The 18,468-nt window shown below is 40.1% G+C and overlaps 1 protein-coding gene across 1 annotated transcript in view; it reads left to right on the top strand.

The window, feature by feature from the left end:
* Positions 1 to 18,468, top strand: part of KCNT2 (potassium sodium-activated channel subfamily T member 2) — a 286,825-nt gene that overhangs the window by 80,519 nt on the left and 187,838 nt on the right. The window contains exons 3-6 of the mRNA XM_073358218.2: positions 606 to 705; positions 12,523 to 12,579; positions 13,846 to 13,894; positions 17,211 to 17,270. Coding sequence (XP_073214319.1) covers positions 606 to 705; positions 12,523 to 12,579; positions 13,846 to 13,894; positions 17,211 to 17,270 — 266 coding nt within the window. The remainder of the gene's footprint in view (positions 1 to 605; positions 706 to 12,522; positions 12,580 to 13,845; positions 13,895 to 17,210; positions 17,271 to 18,468) is intronic.

Here is an 18,468-nt window from a genome sequence, read left to right as displayed (position 1 = left end):
ACTATCTTTAATTACAAGATCACATGCATATCTTTGGTCCTGATGCTGCAATGAACTCAGAGTCTGATTCAATGACCATTAAGTCAATGGTTCCATTGGGCTTCAGCTGGACCCTCAGAGCAGCAAACACTGTGCTTATGTCGATCCCCTTTGAGTTCAAAGAGGCTTTGCACAGGTGTGGGCATCTGCTCACATGGAAATTACCACCTAATTGGGGCCTGAGCTTGTAGAAGACACTGCATTATATTTGGTTACGTTATTTTAGACCTTGTGTGCAGCACAGTTCAGTGTACACACACACACACACAGAGGAATAGAGTTAAAATTGTGCCAGGTATTAGTTTTTACATTTTCTGACTTTTGTGCCACTTTATCAAAACATTAATATAGTTTAATATTTTATACATTTGGGCAATAATAATACATTCCCTACACAAAGCTATTTCATAAAAACTTCCAAATATTAATATTTGAATACTTGTAGTCACAAGTTCTCTGACTTGAGTTGAAGGCATATCCTGTTCCTTTTAAGTAGTTTTACATTAAAAACATGAATTAAAATCTAAAGAAACTGAATTTGTATTTTCTTTTCTTTTATCAAACAGGTCTCAGAATACGATTGTTCAATTTTTCTCTCAAGTTATTAAGCTGTTTGTTATATATAATTCGAGTGCTCCTGGATGATCCTACACAAGGACATGGATGGTAAGATTTTCTTTTCTATTTGCCCTCTCAAAGTACTTCTTATATTGTACGAAACAGATCAATCATACTTGATGCTTATACATATTTGATGTTCTTCCAGCAGGGATTTGGTTTTAGAATTTATAGATGGTTGTGGTGCAGCATGAATTGCAAATCTAATCCAGTCTTTCTGAGTGAATAAGTATCCAATGAAAATGTAATACGATTTTCTTTCAATCAAAAGCATTTTGCTCCTTATTACGGAAGGTGCTTACTGTATATTTGTTCATATTGTGTAATAGTCTCTGTGGAATGATGTAGCTGTGCCACTGTCCGTATCTTTTTGACAAGTTACCGAATAACATTTCAGATTGTGTCATATACCTTATAAATCAATGAATAAATCATTGCCATATCCCAACTCCTCGGCTTGTACATCCTGCCACAGGTCAGGGCAACTGCACCTCTATTCCCTTTTTATAGTCCACCAAGAGTACCCACTCTCAGACTTCTGGCTCCTCAGCCTGCACCTTTCTTGGATGGAGATGTGCATCTCTCCCCCTCCTGACCAGGGTTTCTTCAAGCTACACAATTTCCTGCCTACACTGTGAGTTTCCCAGCATGTCAGACCATCTAAGTAGACCTGCTTTGCTTTCTCTTCAAAGGTTTTAAACAACATAGTTGCCCACTATTATAAGTTACCACACAGCTATTGCTAAGCTGCTTCTTATTTTTAATGAGAAAGCATAACAAAGAAAACATTAAAACAATAAAAGAACTCATACATGCTAAAAGAAAAGGAGTACTTGTGGCACCTTAGAGACTAACCAATTTATTTGAGCATGAGCTTTCGTGAGCTACAGCTCACTTCATCGGATGCATACCGTGGAAACTGCAGCAGACTTTATATACACACAGAGATCATGAAACAATACCTCCCCCCACCCCACTGTCTTGCTGGTAATAGCTTATCTAAAGTGATCATCAAGCTGGGCCATTTCCAGCACAAATCCAGGTTTTCTCACCCTCCACCCCCCCACACACAAACTCACTCTCCTGCTGGTAATAGCCCATCCAAAGTGACAACTCTCTACACAATGTGCATGATAATCAAGGTGGGCCATTTCCTGCACAAATCCAGGTTCTCTCATCCCCTCACCCCCCTCCAAAAAACCCACACACACAAACTCACTCTCCTGCTGTTAATAGCTCATCCAAAGTGACCACTCTCCCTACAATGTGCATGATAATCAAGGTGGGCCATTTCCAGCACAAATCCAGGCTCTCTCACCCTCCCCCCCCACTTTTTTCCGGGACACACACACACACACACACACAAACTCACTCTCCTGCTGGCAATAGCTCATCCAAACGGACCACTCTCCAAGTTTAAATACAAGTTTAACCAGAACGTCTTTGGGGGGGGGTAGGAAAAAACAAGGGGAAATAGGCTACCTTGCATAATGACTTAGCCACTCCCAGTCTCTATTTAAGCCTAAATTAATAGTATCCAATTTGCAAATGAATTCCAATTCAGCAGTTTCTCACTGGAGTCTGGATTTGAAGTTTTTTTGTTTTAAGATAGCGACCTTCATGTCTGTGATTGCGTGACCAGAGAGATTGAAGTGTTCTCCGACTGGTTTATGAATGTTATAATTCTTGACATCTGATTTGTGTCCATTTATTCTTTTACGTAGAGACTGTCCAGTTTGACCAATGTAAATGGCAGAGGGGCATTGCTGGCACATGATGAAATATATCACATTGGTGGATGAGCAGGTGAACGAGCCTCTGATAGTGTGGCTGATGTTATTAGGCCCTGTGATGGTGTCCCCTGAATAGATATGTGGGCACAGTTGGCAACGGGCTTTGTTGCAAGGATAAGTTCCTGGGCTAGTGGTTCTGTTGTGTGGTATTTGGTTGTTGGTGAGTATTTGCTTCAGGTTGGGGGGCTGTATGTAGGCAAGGACTGGCCTGTCTCCCAAGATTTATGAGAGTGTTGGGTCATCCTTTAGGATAGGTTGTAGATCCTTAATAATGCGTTGGAGGGGTTTTAGTTGGGGGCTGAAGGTGACGGCTAGTGGCGTTCTGTTATTTTCTTTGTTAGGCCTGTCCTGTAGTAGGTAACTTCTGGCTCTATCAATCTGTTTCTTCACTTCCGCAGGTGGGTATTGTAGTTGTAAGAAAGCTTGACAGAGATCTTGTAGGTGTTTGTCTCTGTCTGAGGGGTTGGAGCAAATGCGGTTGTATCGCAGAGCTTGCACTACCAGCACTCCCAGCTACCTTCGAGACACCACTGACTTCCTGAGGAAACTTCAATCCATCGGTGATCTTCCTGATAACACCATCCTGGCCACTATGGATGTAGAAGCCCTCTACACCAACATTCCACACAAAGATGGACTACAAGCCGTCAGGAACACTATCCCCGATAATGTCACGGCTAACCTGGTGGCTGAACTTTGTGACTTTGTCCTTACCCATAACTATTTTACATTTGGGGACAATGTATACCTTCAGATCAGCGGCACTGCTATGGGTACCCACATGGCCCCACAGTATGCCAACATTTTTATGGCTGATTTAGAACAACGCTTCCTCAGGTCTCGCCCCCTAAAGCCCCTACTCTACTTGTGCTATATTGATGACATCTTCTTCATCTGGACACATGGAAAAGAAGCCCTTGAGGAATTCCACCATGATTTCAACAACTTCCATCCCACCATCAACCTCAGCCTGGTCCAGTCCACACAAGAGATCCACTTCCTGGACACTACAGTGCTAATAAACAATGGTCACATAAACACCACCCTATACCGGAAACCTACTGACCGCTATTCCTATCTACATGCCTCCAGCTTTCACCCTGACCACACCACACGATCCATCGTCTACAGCCAAGCTCTGCGATACAACCGCATTTGCTCCAACCCCTCAGACAGAGACAAACACCTACAAGATCTCTGTCAAGCTTTCTTACAACTACAATACCCACCTGCGGAAGTGAAGAAACAGATTTATAGAGCCAGAAGAGTTCCCAGAAGTTACCTACTCACAGGAGAGTGAGTTTGTGTGTGTGTGTGTGTGTGTGTGTGTGTGTGTGTGTGTGTGTGTGTGTGTCCCGGAAAAAAAGGCGGGGGGGAGGGTGAGAAAGCCTGGATTTGTGCTGGACATGGCCCACCTTGATTACCATGCACATTGTAGGGAGAGTGGTCACTTTGGATGAGCTATTACCAGCAGGAGAGTGAGTTTGTGTGTGTATGGGGGTGGGGGGGTGAGAAAACCTGGATTTGTGCTGGAAATGGCCCACCTTGATTATCATGCACATTGTAGGGAGAGTGGTCACTTTGGATGAGCTATTACCAGCAGGAGAGTGAGTTTGTGTGTGTGGGTTTTTTGGAGGGGGGTGAGGGAATGAGAGAACCTGGATTTGTGCAGGAAATGGCCTACCTTGATTATCATGCACACTGTGTAGAGAGTTGTCACTTTGGATGGGCTATTACCAGCAGGAGAGTGAGTTTGTGTGTGGGGGGGGTGGAGGGTGAGAAAACCTGGATTTGTGCTGGAAATGGCCCAGCTTGATGATCACTTTAGATAAGCTATTACCAGCAGGAGAGTGGGGTGGGAGGAGGTATTGTTTCATGATCTCTGTGTGTATATAAAGTCTGCTGCAGTTTCCACGGTATGCATCCCATGAGGTGAGCTGTAGCTCACGAAAGCTCATGCTCAAATAAATTGGTTAGTCTCTAAGGTGCCACAAGTACTCCTTTTCTTTTTGCGAATACAGACTAACACGGCTGTTACTCTGAAACCTGTCGTACATGCTAGTAAGCTTACCAGAGATCACCCTAACTCCAGCAAGAGCTCTCGTAGGAGTCAGTCCTTCAAACCCTACACAGGCATTTTTCCTGTGATTACAAGTTCATAATAGCCTTGGCTTAGGACAAGCAACACTATGAATCTAGGAGTCACTCTTATACAATTTGAGACTCTGGTCTTCTCCTCTTGTAACAGATGATCAGCAGACAGAAGTTCCCTTCTCAAGGCAAAGGTTAAAAAGGCTGAGTTCTTGCATAAGTGGAGGGAGTATATTTGCATACGCCACCCCTAGAGGCTTCATGGGAAACTCACTCAACTTTAAGTGTTCATTCTTGCCTCGCACACAGTTTCAAATAGTCTTTTGAAGGTCAGAACACTTCCCAGGGTTTATGCTAGCTATGTCTCCCTCCGGAGATATTATGTGCAATCCCACAATAATATGTAAACATTTGCATTTTTAATAGAACGAATTCCTAAAATATTTAAACTTAATTCAGTACATCTTGGTTTAACTTTATACAGTAAGGTTTGTCTAGGACATTGCAGGAAATTGTCATCTCTAACACATAGCCATCATTTTAGAGGCATAGAGGGAGGGTGATTAGCAGGAGAGGAAGCAGGGACCATGCACTGGGAAGATGTGCAGAAGAACCTGAAGACCCTGCCTTGGAGAGAGCAGGGAGAGACTTGCAAGATGAGGTATCCACCATGCAGACATTCTAAGCTGTGCAGTAATAGAGTGGTGCTGCGGAGCTATTTGTAGCTGGAGCCTGACCCAGTAGCAGAGCTTTAAAGATATTGAGGTGTGAAGCCCCACTCCTGGCAACATCCTCCTACCGCATGTAAAACAGTGTTTCAGTTGTTTCTTTCTCTGCTTGGCTCCCCTTCTCCAGTTTATGAACCACAGCGATGGCTGAATGATTGCGTGCACACTGCAGCAGCTCTCTGATGTTGCTGCACAACTTAGGGCATCAAGTATCAGAGGGGTAGCCATGCTTGTCTGTATCCACAAAAACAATGAGGTGTCCGATGGCACCTTAAAGACTAACATTTATTTGGGCAAAAGCTTTTGTGGGTAAAAAACCCACTTCTTCAGATGCATGGAGTGAAAATTACAGAGGCAGGCATAAATATACTGACACATGAAGAGAAGGGAGTTACCTTACAAGTGGAGAACCAACGCTGACAGGGCCAATTCAATCAGGGTGGATGTAGTGCACTCCCAATAATTGATGAGGAGGTGTCTTCTATGGAGAAAACACCCATGGATTCTAGAGCAATAGCACAGAGAACCAGCTCTCTGGACACTTCACCCTACTAGCACAGTTCCCCAGTAGCCCTGATGTTCCTAGCTTTCTTCCCTACCTCCCAGTTAGAGCTGGTGGAAACTGGGATTTTTCCCTGTAGGAAACTGACTTTTTGCTGAAAAACACCAAACAAATATTTTGGCCACATTCTTGAATTTCAATTTCCTGATGAATGTCTTAGAAAAGCAGACACTTTTGCAGAAAGTGTGCAGTTAGCTGAAAATCCTGTTTTCCTTTTAAAAAAAGTTGATAGACGTTTTTGATCAGCCCTGCACCTAGTACTGGTGCCCCAATCACTGCAGCCATGGTGCAGAGAGCTGGGAACAGGCATTCAGCACTGGTATCGACTCCTACATGGATTTACACTGAAATCTGACAGGTTAGGGGTGGGGCAAGAACAACATACTGTGTTTCATAGGTTTCAGAGTAACAGCCGTGTTAGTCTGTATTCGCAAAAAGAAAAGGAGTGCTTGTGGCACCTTAGAGACTAACCAATTTATTTGAGCATAAGCTTTCGTGAGCTACAAGCTTTCCCTAGCTACATTCCCATCACATGAATCCCCAACCGCACAGGATCCTCATAGAGGGAAAAACTGCTGCTCAATCCTTCCACACTTCCTAATCCAGTTTCCACGACTTTCCCTCTCATTCATCAGACTAAATGCTAAGCAGAAAATTTGTGAACTGTAGCCTATAGGCCATATGCCACCGTAAATGAAGTCAGTTTTATTATTCACTTAATGGCAGTAGAATTGATCCCTGATAGGTCAACAGTGAACATTTTTAGAAGTTCTGATACTGGAATGTTTTATAAAAAGAAAAGCAGAAAATATTGGAAAAATTAAAGAAGCAGAAAGAAATAATGAGATGTAAACTAGAATCTGTATCTGACAAGTCCAGATCTAATAGAGTTAGTGTGCGAGCATAGCTATGGGTCACATTAGAATCAACATGATCTCAATTACAATTCAAACATCACTATTCTTTGTTAACTACAACACTTGCAATTTATGCAGAAACTTAGGGCCAGTCTACGTTACTGCTTAAATCAATGTACCACAGGTCGCTCAGAGGTGTGGAAAAAAAAAACACACCCCGCCAGAGTGACACAAGTTACCGTAATTTAAGTGCTGTCCACACTGGCGCTATGTCAGCGGGAGAGGCTGTCCTGCGTCTTCACCAGACGTGCTACAGTGGCAGAACTGCACCGATGTAGCGCTGACATTCCCTTAGAAAATTGCAAGTTACATCACAGTCTAAGGTCACAGTCCTGCAAAGATTCAAGAATGTGTTTAGCTACATGAATGTGTGTACAACAAGGAGTCCGGTGGCACCTTAAAGACTAACAGATTTATTTGGACATAAGCTTTTGTGGGTAAAAAAACACTTCTTCAGATGCATGGAGTGAAAATTACAGATGAAGGCATTATATAATGACAGATGAAGAGAAGGGAGTTACCTCACAAGTGGAGAAGCAGTGTTGACAGGGCCAATTCGATCAGGGTGGATGTAGTCTATTCCCAATAATTGATGAGAAGGTGTCAATTCCAGGAGAGGCAAAGCTGCTTTTGTAATGAGCAGCCACTCCCAAGCCCTATTGATGCCCAACTTAATGGTGTTAAATTTGCAAATGAATTTTAGTTCTGCAGTTTCTCTTTGAAGTCTGTTTCTGAAGTTTTTTTGTTCAAGTATAGCCACTTTTAAATCTGTTATAGAATGTCCAGGAAGACTGAAGTGTTCTCCTATTGGCTTTTGTATGTTTTCATTCCATACATTTGAAGAAGTGTTTTTTTACCCATGAAAGCTTATGGTCAAATAAATTTGTTCGTCTTTAAGGTGCCACCGGACTCCTTGTTGTTTTTGTGGATACAGACTAACACAGCTACCCCCGATACATGAATGTGTGTAGTATCATTGACCACTACCATAAGTCAAGTTACTTACAAATGTAAGTGTTTGTTTCGTGAGAGCCAAAGAGTCTTCAACTGCCACTCTAACTAGTCATGCTTAATGCTCTTTTAGTTCCGGTAATGACTATATTGTTATTTGGTTTTCACTCTTTACAGACCGATTGTTTTAACTATTGCCTATTTTTTACTGGCAATAAATGTATTATTGTTGTAATAGAAACAATCCCCCTTCAATCCTTTCTTTTCCTGACTGTCCAGGAGATCTAGCCTATCTTACTTCCTTGTCGCTATCCAGAGATAAGGGATGAGTGTGCCCCTCTTCTACCCTGCCCATCTCTATTGCAGAGATATAGGCTGTCAGAGTAATAAAAAACAGTCAATGAGATGGGGACATATTAGTGAAAGGTTCCAAAGATCCTGGTGGTTTCCTAGGATGGGGGCTGGGGGGGCAACAATCTGTATCATGAGCTCCCTACTGATTTTTCTCGCTCCAGCATGCCCAATCTGGAACAACATAGAAACATACTGTATATTTCACTCTGTCATTTAAGAATACATGCAGTTTATTTCATGATGTGAGTAATTTTGGTAAATTTATTATGTGTGTTCTCAAACATGGATTGAGCACTTTCTACAAGATCCTTCAAGCTGTTAAATTTGAGTAGTTTGAGTACAAAACTTCCTAAAACCTAATTACAGTGCAATTTTTTTTTTTATAGTTGAGTTATTCTCTTAAATCCCATTCCTCAATGGGGAACAGCACACGTTTAGGAGTTGAGAACAAATGTGTAATGTGAGAACAGAGAGATGCATGAAAATGAGAAATATGGATGGGGAAACAATTTCTAAATCTGTCTCAAGTTATAAACCAAACGTTTTATTTACATACATGCATTAGACATATTACTGTTGGAAAACAATGTATGCCCTTTTCAAGAAGTTAAAAAATACAAATTAATGTAGTTAGAAAAGCTGCACCAGGTGCCTTTTTAAAAGAAAAAGAAAGATCCTATAACTGTATTTGAATAATTTTTCTATCTGGTGTCGATTCTTACAACAATATGGTATAACATAAAGCTGAAACATTTCTGTTTTCTAGACCAGAGTCCAGTTTAAATTAATTCAATTTTCTAGTAAAAGGGAAACAAAAGCAAGAACAAGGAACAGATATTTTAAAAATTACTGATAGCTTCTGGCATGATGAAGCTGTTGATATTTTTGTATGAAATCTAATGAGTTTGTGATGCTAAAGGAGCGTACTGTAAAGCACGTGTAAGTTTCTTACTTCTGAATATGTGCTATATTTTAAAAGATGAGGTAGGCAGTAATCACCCCAATGCTCATTGCTTGAAGGTACCCTTAGATATCTCTGTATTCACATACAGCAATATATTTGTATGTTGCAAGCTATGGTAATTCTCCAGGCCTTGCCTAAACTACTTGTTCTTTGATTCTAAATATCTAATAATTAACCAGCCGGGGAATGCATGTCCCTTCACTCTGTTGTCACATTAGAACATAAGAACAGCCACGCTGGGTCAGATCAAAGGTCCATCTAATCCCAGTATCCTGTCTTCTGACAGTGGCCAATGCCAGGTGCCCCAGAGAGAATGATCAGAACAGGTAATCATCAAGTGATCCATTTCCTGTCGCCCATTCCCGGCTTCTGGCAAACAAAGACTAGGGACACCATCCCTGCACATCCTGGCTAATAACCGTCAATTAATTTATCTAGTTCTTCTTTGAAGCCTGTTATAGTCTTGGCCTTCACAACATCCTCTGGCAAAAATGTTCCAGGGGTTTACTGTGCGTAGTGTGAAAAAAGTACTTCCTTTTGTTTGTTTTAAACCTGCTACCTATTAATTTCGTTTGGTGACCCCTAGTTCTTGTGTTATGAGAAGGAATAAATAGCACTTCCTTATTTACTTTCTCCACACCAGTCATGATTTTATAGACCTCTATCATATCTCCCCCTAGTCATCTCTTTTCCAAGGTGAAAAGTCTCAGTCTTATTAATCTTTCCTCATTCGGAAGGTGTTCTATACCCCCAATCATTTTTGTTGCCTTTTTCTGAACCTTTTCCAATTCCAATATATCTTCTTTGAGATGGAGCGACCAGATCTCCATGCAGTGTTCAAGATATGGGCATACCATGGATTTATATAGAGGCAATATGATATTTTCGGTCTTATTATCTGTCCTTTTCTTCATGATTCCCAACATTCTGTTTGCTTTTTTGACTGCTACTGCACATTGAGTGGATGTTTTCAGAGACCAATCCACAATGACTCCAAGATCTCTTTCTTGAGGGGTAACAGCTAATTTATACTCCATTATTTCATATGTATAGTTGAGATTATGTTTTCCAATGTGCATTACTTTGCATTTATCAACATTGAATTTCATCTGCCATTTTGTTGCCCAGTCACCCAGTTTTGAGAGATCCTTTTGTAGCTCTTCACAACCAGTTACCAATCCATGGGAGGACCTTCCCTCTTATCCCATGACAGCTTACTTTCCTTAAGAGCTTTTTCTGAGGGACCTTGCCAAAGGCTTTCTGAAAATTTAAGTACGCTATATCCACAGGATCCCCCTTGCCCACATGCTTGTTGACCCCCTAGTAGATTGGTGAGGCATGATTTCCCTTTACAAAAACCATGTTGACTCTTCCCCCCAAAAAAATTATGTTCATCTATGTGTCTGACAATTTTGTTCTTCACTACAATTTCAACCAGTTTGCTCGGTACTGAAGTCAGGCTTACAGGCCTGAAATTGCCAGGATCACCTCTGGAGCCCTTTTTAAAAATTGGCATCACATTAGCTATCCTTCAGTCATTTGGCACAGAAGCTGATTTAAATGATAGGTTACAGACTACAGTTAGTAGTTCTACAATTTCACATTTGAGTTCCTGAATATCATCTGGTCCTGCTGACGTATTACTGTTTAGTTTATCAATTTGTTCCAAAACCTCCTCTAAGGACACGTCAATCTGGGACAGTTCCTTGGATTTGTCACCTAAAAAGAATGGCTCAGGTTTGGGAATCTCCCTCACATCCTCAGCCATGCAAAAAAATGATTTAGTTTCTCCTCAATGACCTTATCATCCTGGAGTGCTCCTTTAGCATCTCGATTGCCCGGTGGCCCCACTGGTTTAGTAGGCTTCCTGCTTCTGATGTACTTTAAAGCAATTGCTATTACTTTATTTTACATTACATATTATGTTATGTTTTGCTAAATATATTTCAACACACTATTTAAACTTGCTTCTCTCTACCACCCATCTGTCTTCTTTCCTCCTAGGAATTTCACAGATAGATCACTTTGTGTATGCTCACCAAGGCCCTGAATCTGCCAACTGTTCTACATAGGCAGACCCCTATGCCTGCAGAATCAGGGCCTAACCAACTGCTTGTGTCACATTCTTAGAAGTGCTGTGTTTTGGAGAGATTGTATCTGGCCATAACATCACAGTACTAACCAACGACCCACCATATGTGCTATTACGATGGCTAGCACCTTGAATTGTAAAACATATTCTGGGCCTGTTATTGTCTACAGCTTCCTGGTAGTAAGATCTAGGATCTTAGGATGCATTTTAAAAATGCATAAACCAACTACTGAGCTTGAGAGGGTTTTTTTTGGGGGGGGTGCTAGACAAGCCCCTAAAAAAAAAACCACCACCACACTTTGTGGCTTGTAAGGGATCAAACCAACAAAGTTACTGGACAAAACTGCTTGGTAAATAAGAAAGGTAGGTAATGGAGCCAAATGAAACTACCACCCCCCAATGGCAGTAGAAGGAACAGAACCTGGGAAATGTCTCTCTGTGGTCTTGCCACCCAGCAAATCCATGACATTTCCTTCAGAAATCCCCATGGGAGAAAAATACTGCTTATTTCTGAAATTACTTTTGATCAGCAGCTTCCCCCCACCCCTCATCAGCCAGAACTAGAATACAAAGGCATGATCAATGAGTCAATGGCAACAAGGATGGATAGGCCTTCCATGTGGATGCCATAAAATCCATGGGTTTATCTGAGAATCCTCCTCACCCTCACAAATGGAGAAACATGCCCACTACTTATATCTAGTCCACAAATCACTCCAGACCTCCTGAACCTGCATGAAGGGGGAAGAGAGTTCTATTTTCCACAGTTTAAAAGTTAAGGAAATATTTACTTTCCCCCTGCATGTAGTTGTGTTGGAGGGGATGGCTTGCTCTATGAATACAAGACAGGAACACACACACACATATATATATATATAGTTGTTTTTTCTACACATATGCCACTAGTCTCTCACTGAAATAACCAGAGATTAAAGATATCCCTACTAGAAGATTAGAACTGTAGTCTGGTGCAATCTTTTTTCCTGAGATTATGGAAATTGTACTTGCCAGTGCTTCCTAAGCCTGCTTGATAGAATTACTGGTATTTTCAGCACTTCATTCATGCTTCATCCTTTGCAAGTACCCCATTTTTTTGTTCATCTCTTTAGATTTTTATATTAGATCACATTTGAAAATAAATCTTCTTAAAACAAAAAATCTGCCCTTTAGTGATGGGAATTTATGTATCTAAAATACACACTGAATTAGTTGGTCAAAGAGATTTGGCTTGTTTTGAATATCTCTTTCTCAGTGCCTGTCACAACTGCATGGTGTTAGATGTATTATATAGAACAGTGTTACCTAAAAAATTAACTCCTGCCCATTTCCCCCCCGCCCCAAATCTTTTTAAAATTGTGTTTCCATATACATCTGGACATGGGCTTTGTGTGTGGATTTGTTGACTTCTGGCAGCAAGGAATTAAACAGGGGCTGTTCCAGTCAAAACTACACACCGACAAAGATTGATTGGTGAGTTCCAGATTTTTTATTTTTGTTAAAAAACCTAACAGTGATCTATTTTGGGTACAAATAACCATATAATGTGATTTCTTTAGTGCATATGCAGAAAGAAAGTTATGTGCATCAATGAAGGATAAACAGTCCATAGTAGCAAAACTGTCTGAATCTTACAGCCTTTCTGGACACATTTGAACTATGTTGATGAAGCCATAAAATTCCTTCAGAGAATTTCTTACCCCACAGAATTAATTTCACTCAGTAACTCTGAGATCCTGGCAAAGAAACACACCCTTCCTGCAGGATTGGTTGGATTTTAAGGCTCCAGAACAGTGGGAACAAGTCATCTCAAATACCATGTCTTTGGAGACCCAAAGATGGGTTCAGTATTGTGAATAATTGCCTATATCTGGACAAGTGAATACCACCATGTTAGATGCAGAAGTCATGACTTCCAGATGATCAGGACTATTTGGATTCTAGACATTTATTTTCTTACTGAGATAGAAAATACATTATTACATAGTCTATGGTAGCACTGACCAACGATAACACATGCCTACTTTCACTGGTACTGTATCAAGAATGCTTTTTGTTTTGTTGAAATGGTAAGTACTTAATGAAGGAGGTGAATTTCACCAATACAAACAGTTTCTTAGGAAAAAAATCATAAATAATGGAGTTTTGCAACTGAAAAGAGTAAATATTTCCAGTTTCAGAACCAGTGCAAATAAATGTTCACTAATGTGGCTACTAGTTAATAAAACTATGCATCTGTACATAATAGAAAGCAAAAGAGAAAATACTGGCAAAGAATGTGATTAGATTTGTTTTTTTCTGCCACAAATTAATAGTTTTAAATGAAGGACAGTTTCCCTCTGCCTCTTTCAAATGCATACATCATATTATTTCCTCTAGTATCAAAGGACCTGAACTAGTGTTCACTGAAATCAATACTAACTTTTGATTGATTTCATTGACTGTTAGATTAGTCCCCAAAAAAAGTCAGTGACTGCTTCTAGGTTAGAAAGACAATTGGATTATCAGTGCTGAGTGACAAGTTACCCATATAAAAATATGGGGAAGTGATTAACTATTTTACACCACTCCAAATACTGATCATCTGGCTTTTATATTTAATTATGTTAAAAATGGCAGCTGATGCAAAGCCCATTGAAATTAATGGATATCAATCCCTTGACTTTGTTGGGCTTTGGATCAGCCCCATAAGCACCATTTGATGAGTGTCACATTTATTGTGTCATTGTGATTCAACAGGTCTCCTATTATTTGGGTGAACAGAAGCTTGCCTTTATGGGGATTACAGGTAATGTATAATTAGGACATTTTTAGCAATTATATTTTTATAGCCCACCTGGATTTTTAATACTTCTGAGAAGCTAATATATATATAGAAAGGGTAGCAAACAAAATTCTACTTCCTTGGCAGCCCACTATAGTTATAAATCTAAACAAATTAAAGTGACTTAAAGCAAACTCAGTTTCAACCTTTATATGATGTTAAGTGTTACACTACTCTGGAACAGTGGTTCCCAAACTTGTTCTGCTGTTTGTGCAGGGAAAGCCCCTGGCGGGCCACGCCAGTTTGTTTACCTGCCGCGTCCACAGGTTCGGCCGATCATGGCTCCCAGTGGCCGCGGTTTGCTGCTCCAGGCCAATGGGAGCTGCTGGAAGCAGCGGCCAGTACATCCCTCGGCCCGCGCTGCTTCCAGCAGCTCCCATTGGCCTGGAGCAGCAAACCACAGCCACTGGGAGCCGTGATCAGGCAAACCTGCGGACACGGCGAGTAAACAAACTGGCCCAGCCCATCAGTGGCTTTCCCTGCACAAGCGGCGGAACAAGTATGGGAACCACTGCTCTGGAGCATGTGTATTTATAGTAAAGTATTGTAGGTCAAGAGAATAAGAACGTTTTAATATTCTGTAAGTAGTTTTCCTTCGAACTAAACTGGACCCAATTTTGCAGCCTTTTCTAAGAGCTTGTCTAGCCCTCTCATCGACATAGTGCTCTCTACACCAGGAGTTAGGTCGGTATAACTGCGTTGCTTAGGGGTGTTGATTTTCCACACCCAAGTGATGTAGTTATACTGACATAAGTTGGTAGTGTAGACCACGGTTGAGATTATAAGGCCACATCTATACTGCCACTTATGTTGGCAAAACTTATGTCACTCAGGAATGTGAATATTCTAACCTCAAGTGAGAGAAATCATACCAGCATAAGTGGTAGTGTGCACAGTGCTATGTCGGTGGGAGCTCTCCTGCTGACATAGCTACTGCCGTTCGTTGGGGGTGGCTTAATTATGCTGATGGGAGACCTGACAGCACCAAGCGGCTACATAAGAGATCTTACAGCAGCGTAGCTGCATTGGTACAGCTATGCTGCTGTAAGCTCTCTACTGTCGACATAACCTGAGTTTCAACTTCTTTGCCGGAAGACTAAGCTCTTGCAATGGGTTCTATTTGGGATATACCTTCAATCCACAAGGAAGCCAAAGCTAGTGCAGAATATGGCAGTCCACACAGTAAGTGGAGAATCTTGTTACGAGTACATTACACCAGTGCTTTGTGATCTGCACTGGCTGCCTGTGGGTTTCCAAATGCAGTTTAAGCTGTTGGTTTTCACTCACAAAGCCCTAAGTGGTATCGGACCTGCCTATCTGAGAGATTGCCTTTCCTCACTGCTGCAGGAGAGATCTATGATGGCACTCAAATTTGATCATCCTTCCCCTCAGTAAAGAATAATGGATTGCTACTAGGATATTCTCTGTGAGGGGTCCTCTCTTGGCTTTGGCAGATGATCCCCATCCTGGTCCAAAATAGTCTGGATTTGTTAGTCTTCTAGGCACACTTCAAGAGGAGGGAGATATTGTTTAAGAAATGTCATTTCAGGTTTTCATTTTTCAAATCTGAATGGCGCTATTATATAGTTTATTTAGTTGTATTATGTGGGATTGCTGCTGTCTCTTGTCTGTTATATGGCTTGTCTTTTAAGTAGGTGCCTTTCTGGTTTCTAATCTAAAATAAATAAAAAGTTATGGGATTTCAGGTGCTCAGCACATTGGAATCAGGCCCATAGTTATTAAACTTTCTGAAAATAAGCTATTGCTTTGCATTAAGTTAATAAGCTATTGCTTTGAATTAAGTTAAGAGCAAAACTTTGAAGATAGTTGTGGGAGTTCTCCCTAAATAATTCATTTTTCTATTAAGGATTCCTGAACCATCTAGTATAATTATGGTATTATATTTTTGCACTACGCTCAGTACAAATATGTTATGGTGAATTCTATCTCTGTGTAATACAGTTGTTTATTAAAGCAACATTTCTCTGATGGAGATAACTTTTGAATATTTGTTTAAAATACGCAATCTGAGCAAATAAAGTTTGACGTAGACATCTAGATTACTTTCTATATTTATCTTAAGCTGTTGAGACATAGCCTTAATAGTTTATGGTGCTGGTTTTCGACTTATTCTTATACTGTAAACCTATGCTAGTCAATGAACACAGGAAGATAGATATAAACACAAAATAGGAGGAGATATATATTATATACAAAATGTTATATAGTAACAGCAAACTAAATTCCACTTTTATGCAAGATAAAAAACTTCACTTTAGCTGGAGCAATGCTAACTACTGTAAGAGTGAAATGTTTTTGTGATTTTTTAAAATATATTTTCTAATTCACACCATCTATTTTGAATCTTGATAATGTAATTTCTAATTTCAAGTGCAAGTAGTACAGGATGTTAAGCTTTCATTAGTAGTGAGCATTAATTTTAAATTAGGAATAGAGACTAATTTGATTCCAGACTCCAGATTAAGTTATACAAATGTATAAATAGTAAAATTTTTAATGTAATGTATGCACAAGCTTAAGCTGGTTTTGTGATTAGTTTTAAAAGACATTGTGGAGTATATATGCAATGTGTCAACCAAATAGATATTTACTAGTTTAAGACAGGTCACTGACCTTGTATATATGCCCATTAGTTCAACACAAACTGATTTAAACAATGCAATTTACCATCTCTCTTTTGCAGTGTTTTAAGACTTTTGGGGAGGGGGGGTTATAATTATGACCCACACACACTAAGAAAAATAACATTTCAGTGTAATGTTTGGAAAAGGTCATGACTCCCTCCCACAATTTGTCTTATTTTTTAAACACATTCCTTATACTTTGTCATCTCAAAATGGGACAAGTCCTGGAAGTTGCCAAAAGCCTGCCAGTTGCAGCATGGCACAGAGACAGGTTGCTTTTATTTGACCTTCCCTAAAAATCCATGGAGAGACCATTCTGGAGACCTTCTAAAACAATATTCATGGAGGAGATTTTGAGGGCAGCGCCTAGCAGACAACAGGACTTAGGACAAGTGCAGGGTGTAAATACTAATGGATCATTCATCAGGAACAGGGCTTTTTTCAGCACATACTGTGATAAGAGGTTTTAAGATTAGAACTAAGCTTTAGTGCTTAAAGATAGGTTGAGAAGAGTTCTTCACCATAGATCAGCTAGTTTTATCTTTAAACTTTCAATTTAATTCTTCAGGTCCTTTTTGCTTTAATTACATTACTAACTCTACATTAACATATATATTTATATATCATTATGTTAGGTTTCAGTGGCTTTGATAAGTCTGTTTGAAACAATGCTGCTGGGTTATCTGAGCTACAAGGTAAGGCCTATTGGATTTATTCTTTGGAATCAATTCTCCATTTGATAGATTTCTCTTAATGCTAAGGGGAGTTTACACATGCTCATTGACAAGAGACAAGATCCCTTTGTAAGGCAGTTTACTACTTACAGGTTGACTGAAAGATAAAAATGATTATCTTTCAATTACCTGTGACTAATTGGTCAAGAAAAATGTTACTTATAATTACACTGAAGTGCATGACTCATTCATGATTTATGAAGTTTACGATGGGTCTGAATCAAAGCCCATGAAGTCAATGGCAGTCTTTTCATTGACTTCAGTGAGGTTTTAATCAGCCCCAATGCTTACTTAAGAAAAGCTGTAGAGGACTGAGAAATATCATGGTACCAAAAAGGTGAAGGAAGAAATAGGCGTCCAGATGCTCAGCTAATGTAAATCGCCTCCCCCCCAATCAAATTTAGTGACACTAGTTCAATTTACACCAGCTGAGGACCTGACAAGTAGCACTGTATAGATTTGTAATGAATATAGATTTGCCAAAATAGGGCAACAATTTGGGGGCAAATTACTGACGTCTTTTTTCTGAAGATGTGTTATCTACATCTCCCAACAGGTGCCAAGGTCATTCAGGAAATGGTGTTGATTCAGCAATTCCTTCTGATGCTGGATTGGCATTAGGGAGCACTGTGCTGTTGGAAAGGCTATCTTTCATGAAAATGAAAGCCATGGTCTTGACTGCTTTTACTTCATTACAAATCAGACAGCACTTTTCAGAAGAATGGGAGTGTTAGGTGTTACATTCTAATTTGGACGATTGCACTCTGCTAATTTAAATGTTCACAACCTTTTATTTGGATAGTGTATTCTTCTCTACTTCCTGCCCTAAGCCACTGGATAGGCTTGCAGTTAACAGTAAAAATATATATATATATATATATATATATATATATATATATATATATATATATATATATATATATAAATAAAACTTTCATTCCAGCTGGGCTGCATTTTATTAGTGGATGAAGTGATAAACTTTATTACAAGGAGGAGGGAGAAAAGTTATTCTCCATAGCCTCTGAGGATAGGACAAGAAGCAATGGGCTTAAATTGCAGCAAGGGCAGTTTAGGTTGGACATTAGGAAAAATTTCCTAATTGTCAGGGTGCTTAAGCACTGGAATAAGTTGCCCAGGGAGGCTGTGGAATCTCCATCAT

Source organism: Lepidochelys kempii, chromosome 8 (genome assembly GCF_965140285.1).
Source record: "Lepidochelys kempii isolate rLepKem1 chromosome 8, rLepKem1.hap1, whole genome shotgun sequence".
In the NCBI taxonomy this organism is placed as follows: domain Eukaryota; kingdom Metazoa; phylum Chordata; order Testudines; family Cheloniidae; genus Lepidochelys; species Lepidochelys kempii.
Note: the sequence above shows the minus strand (reverse complement) of the source record. Positions and strands in the feature narration are given on the sequence as shown.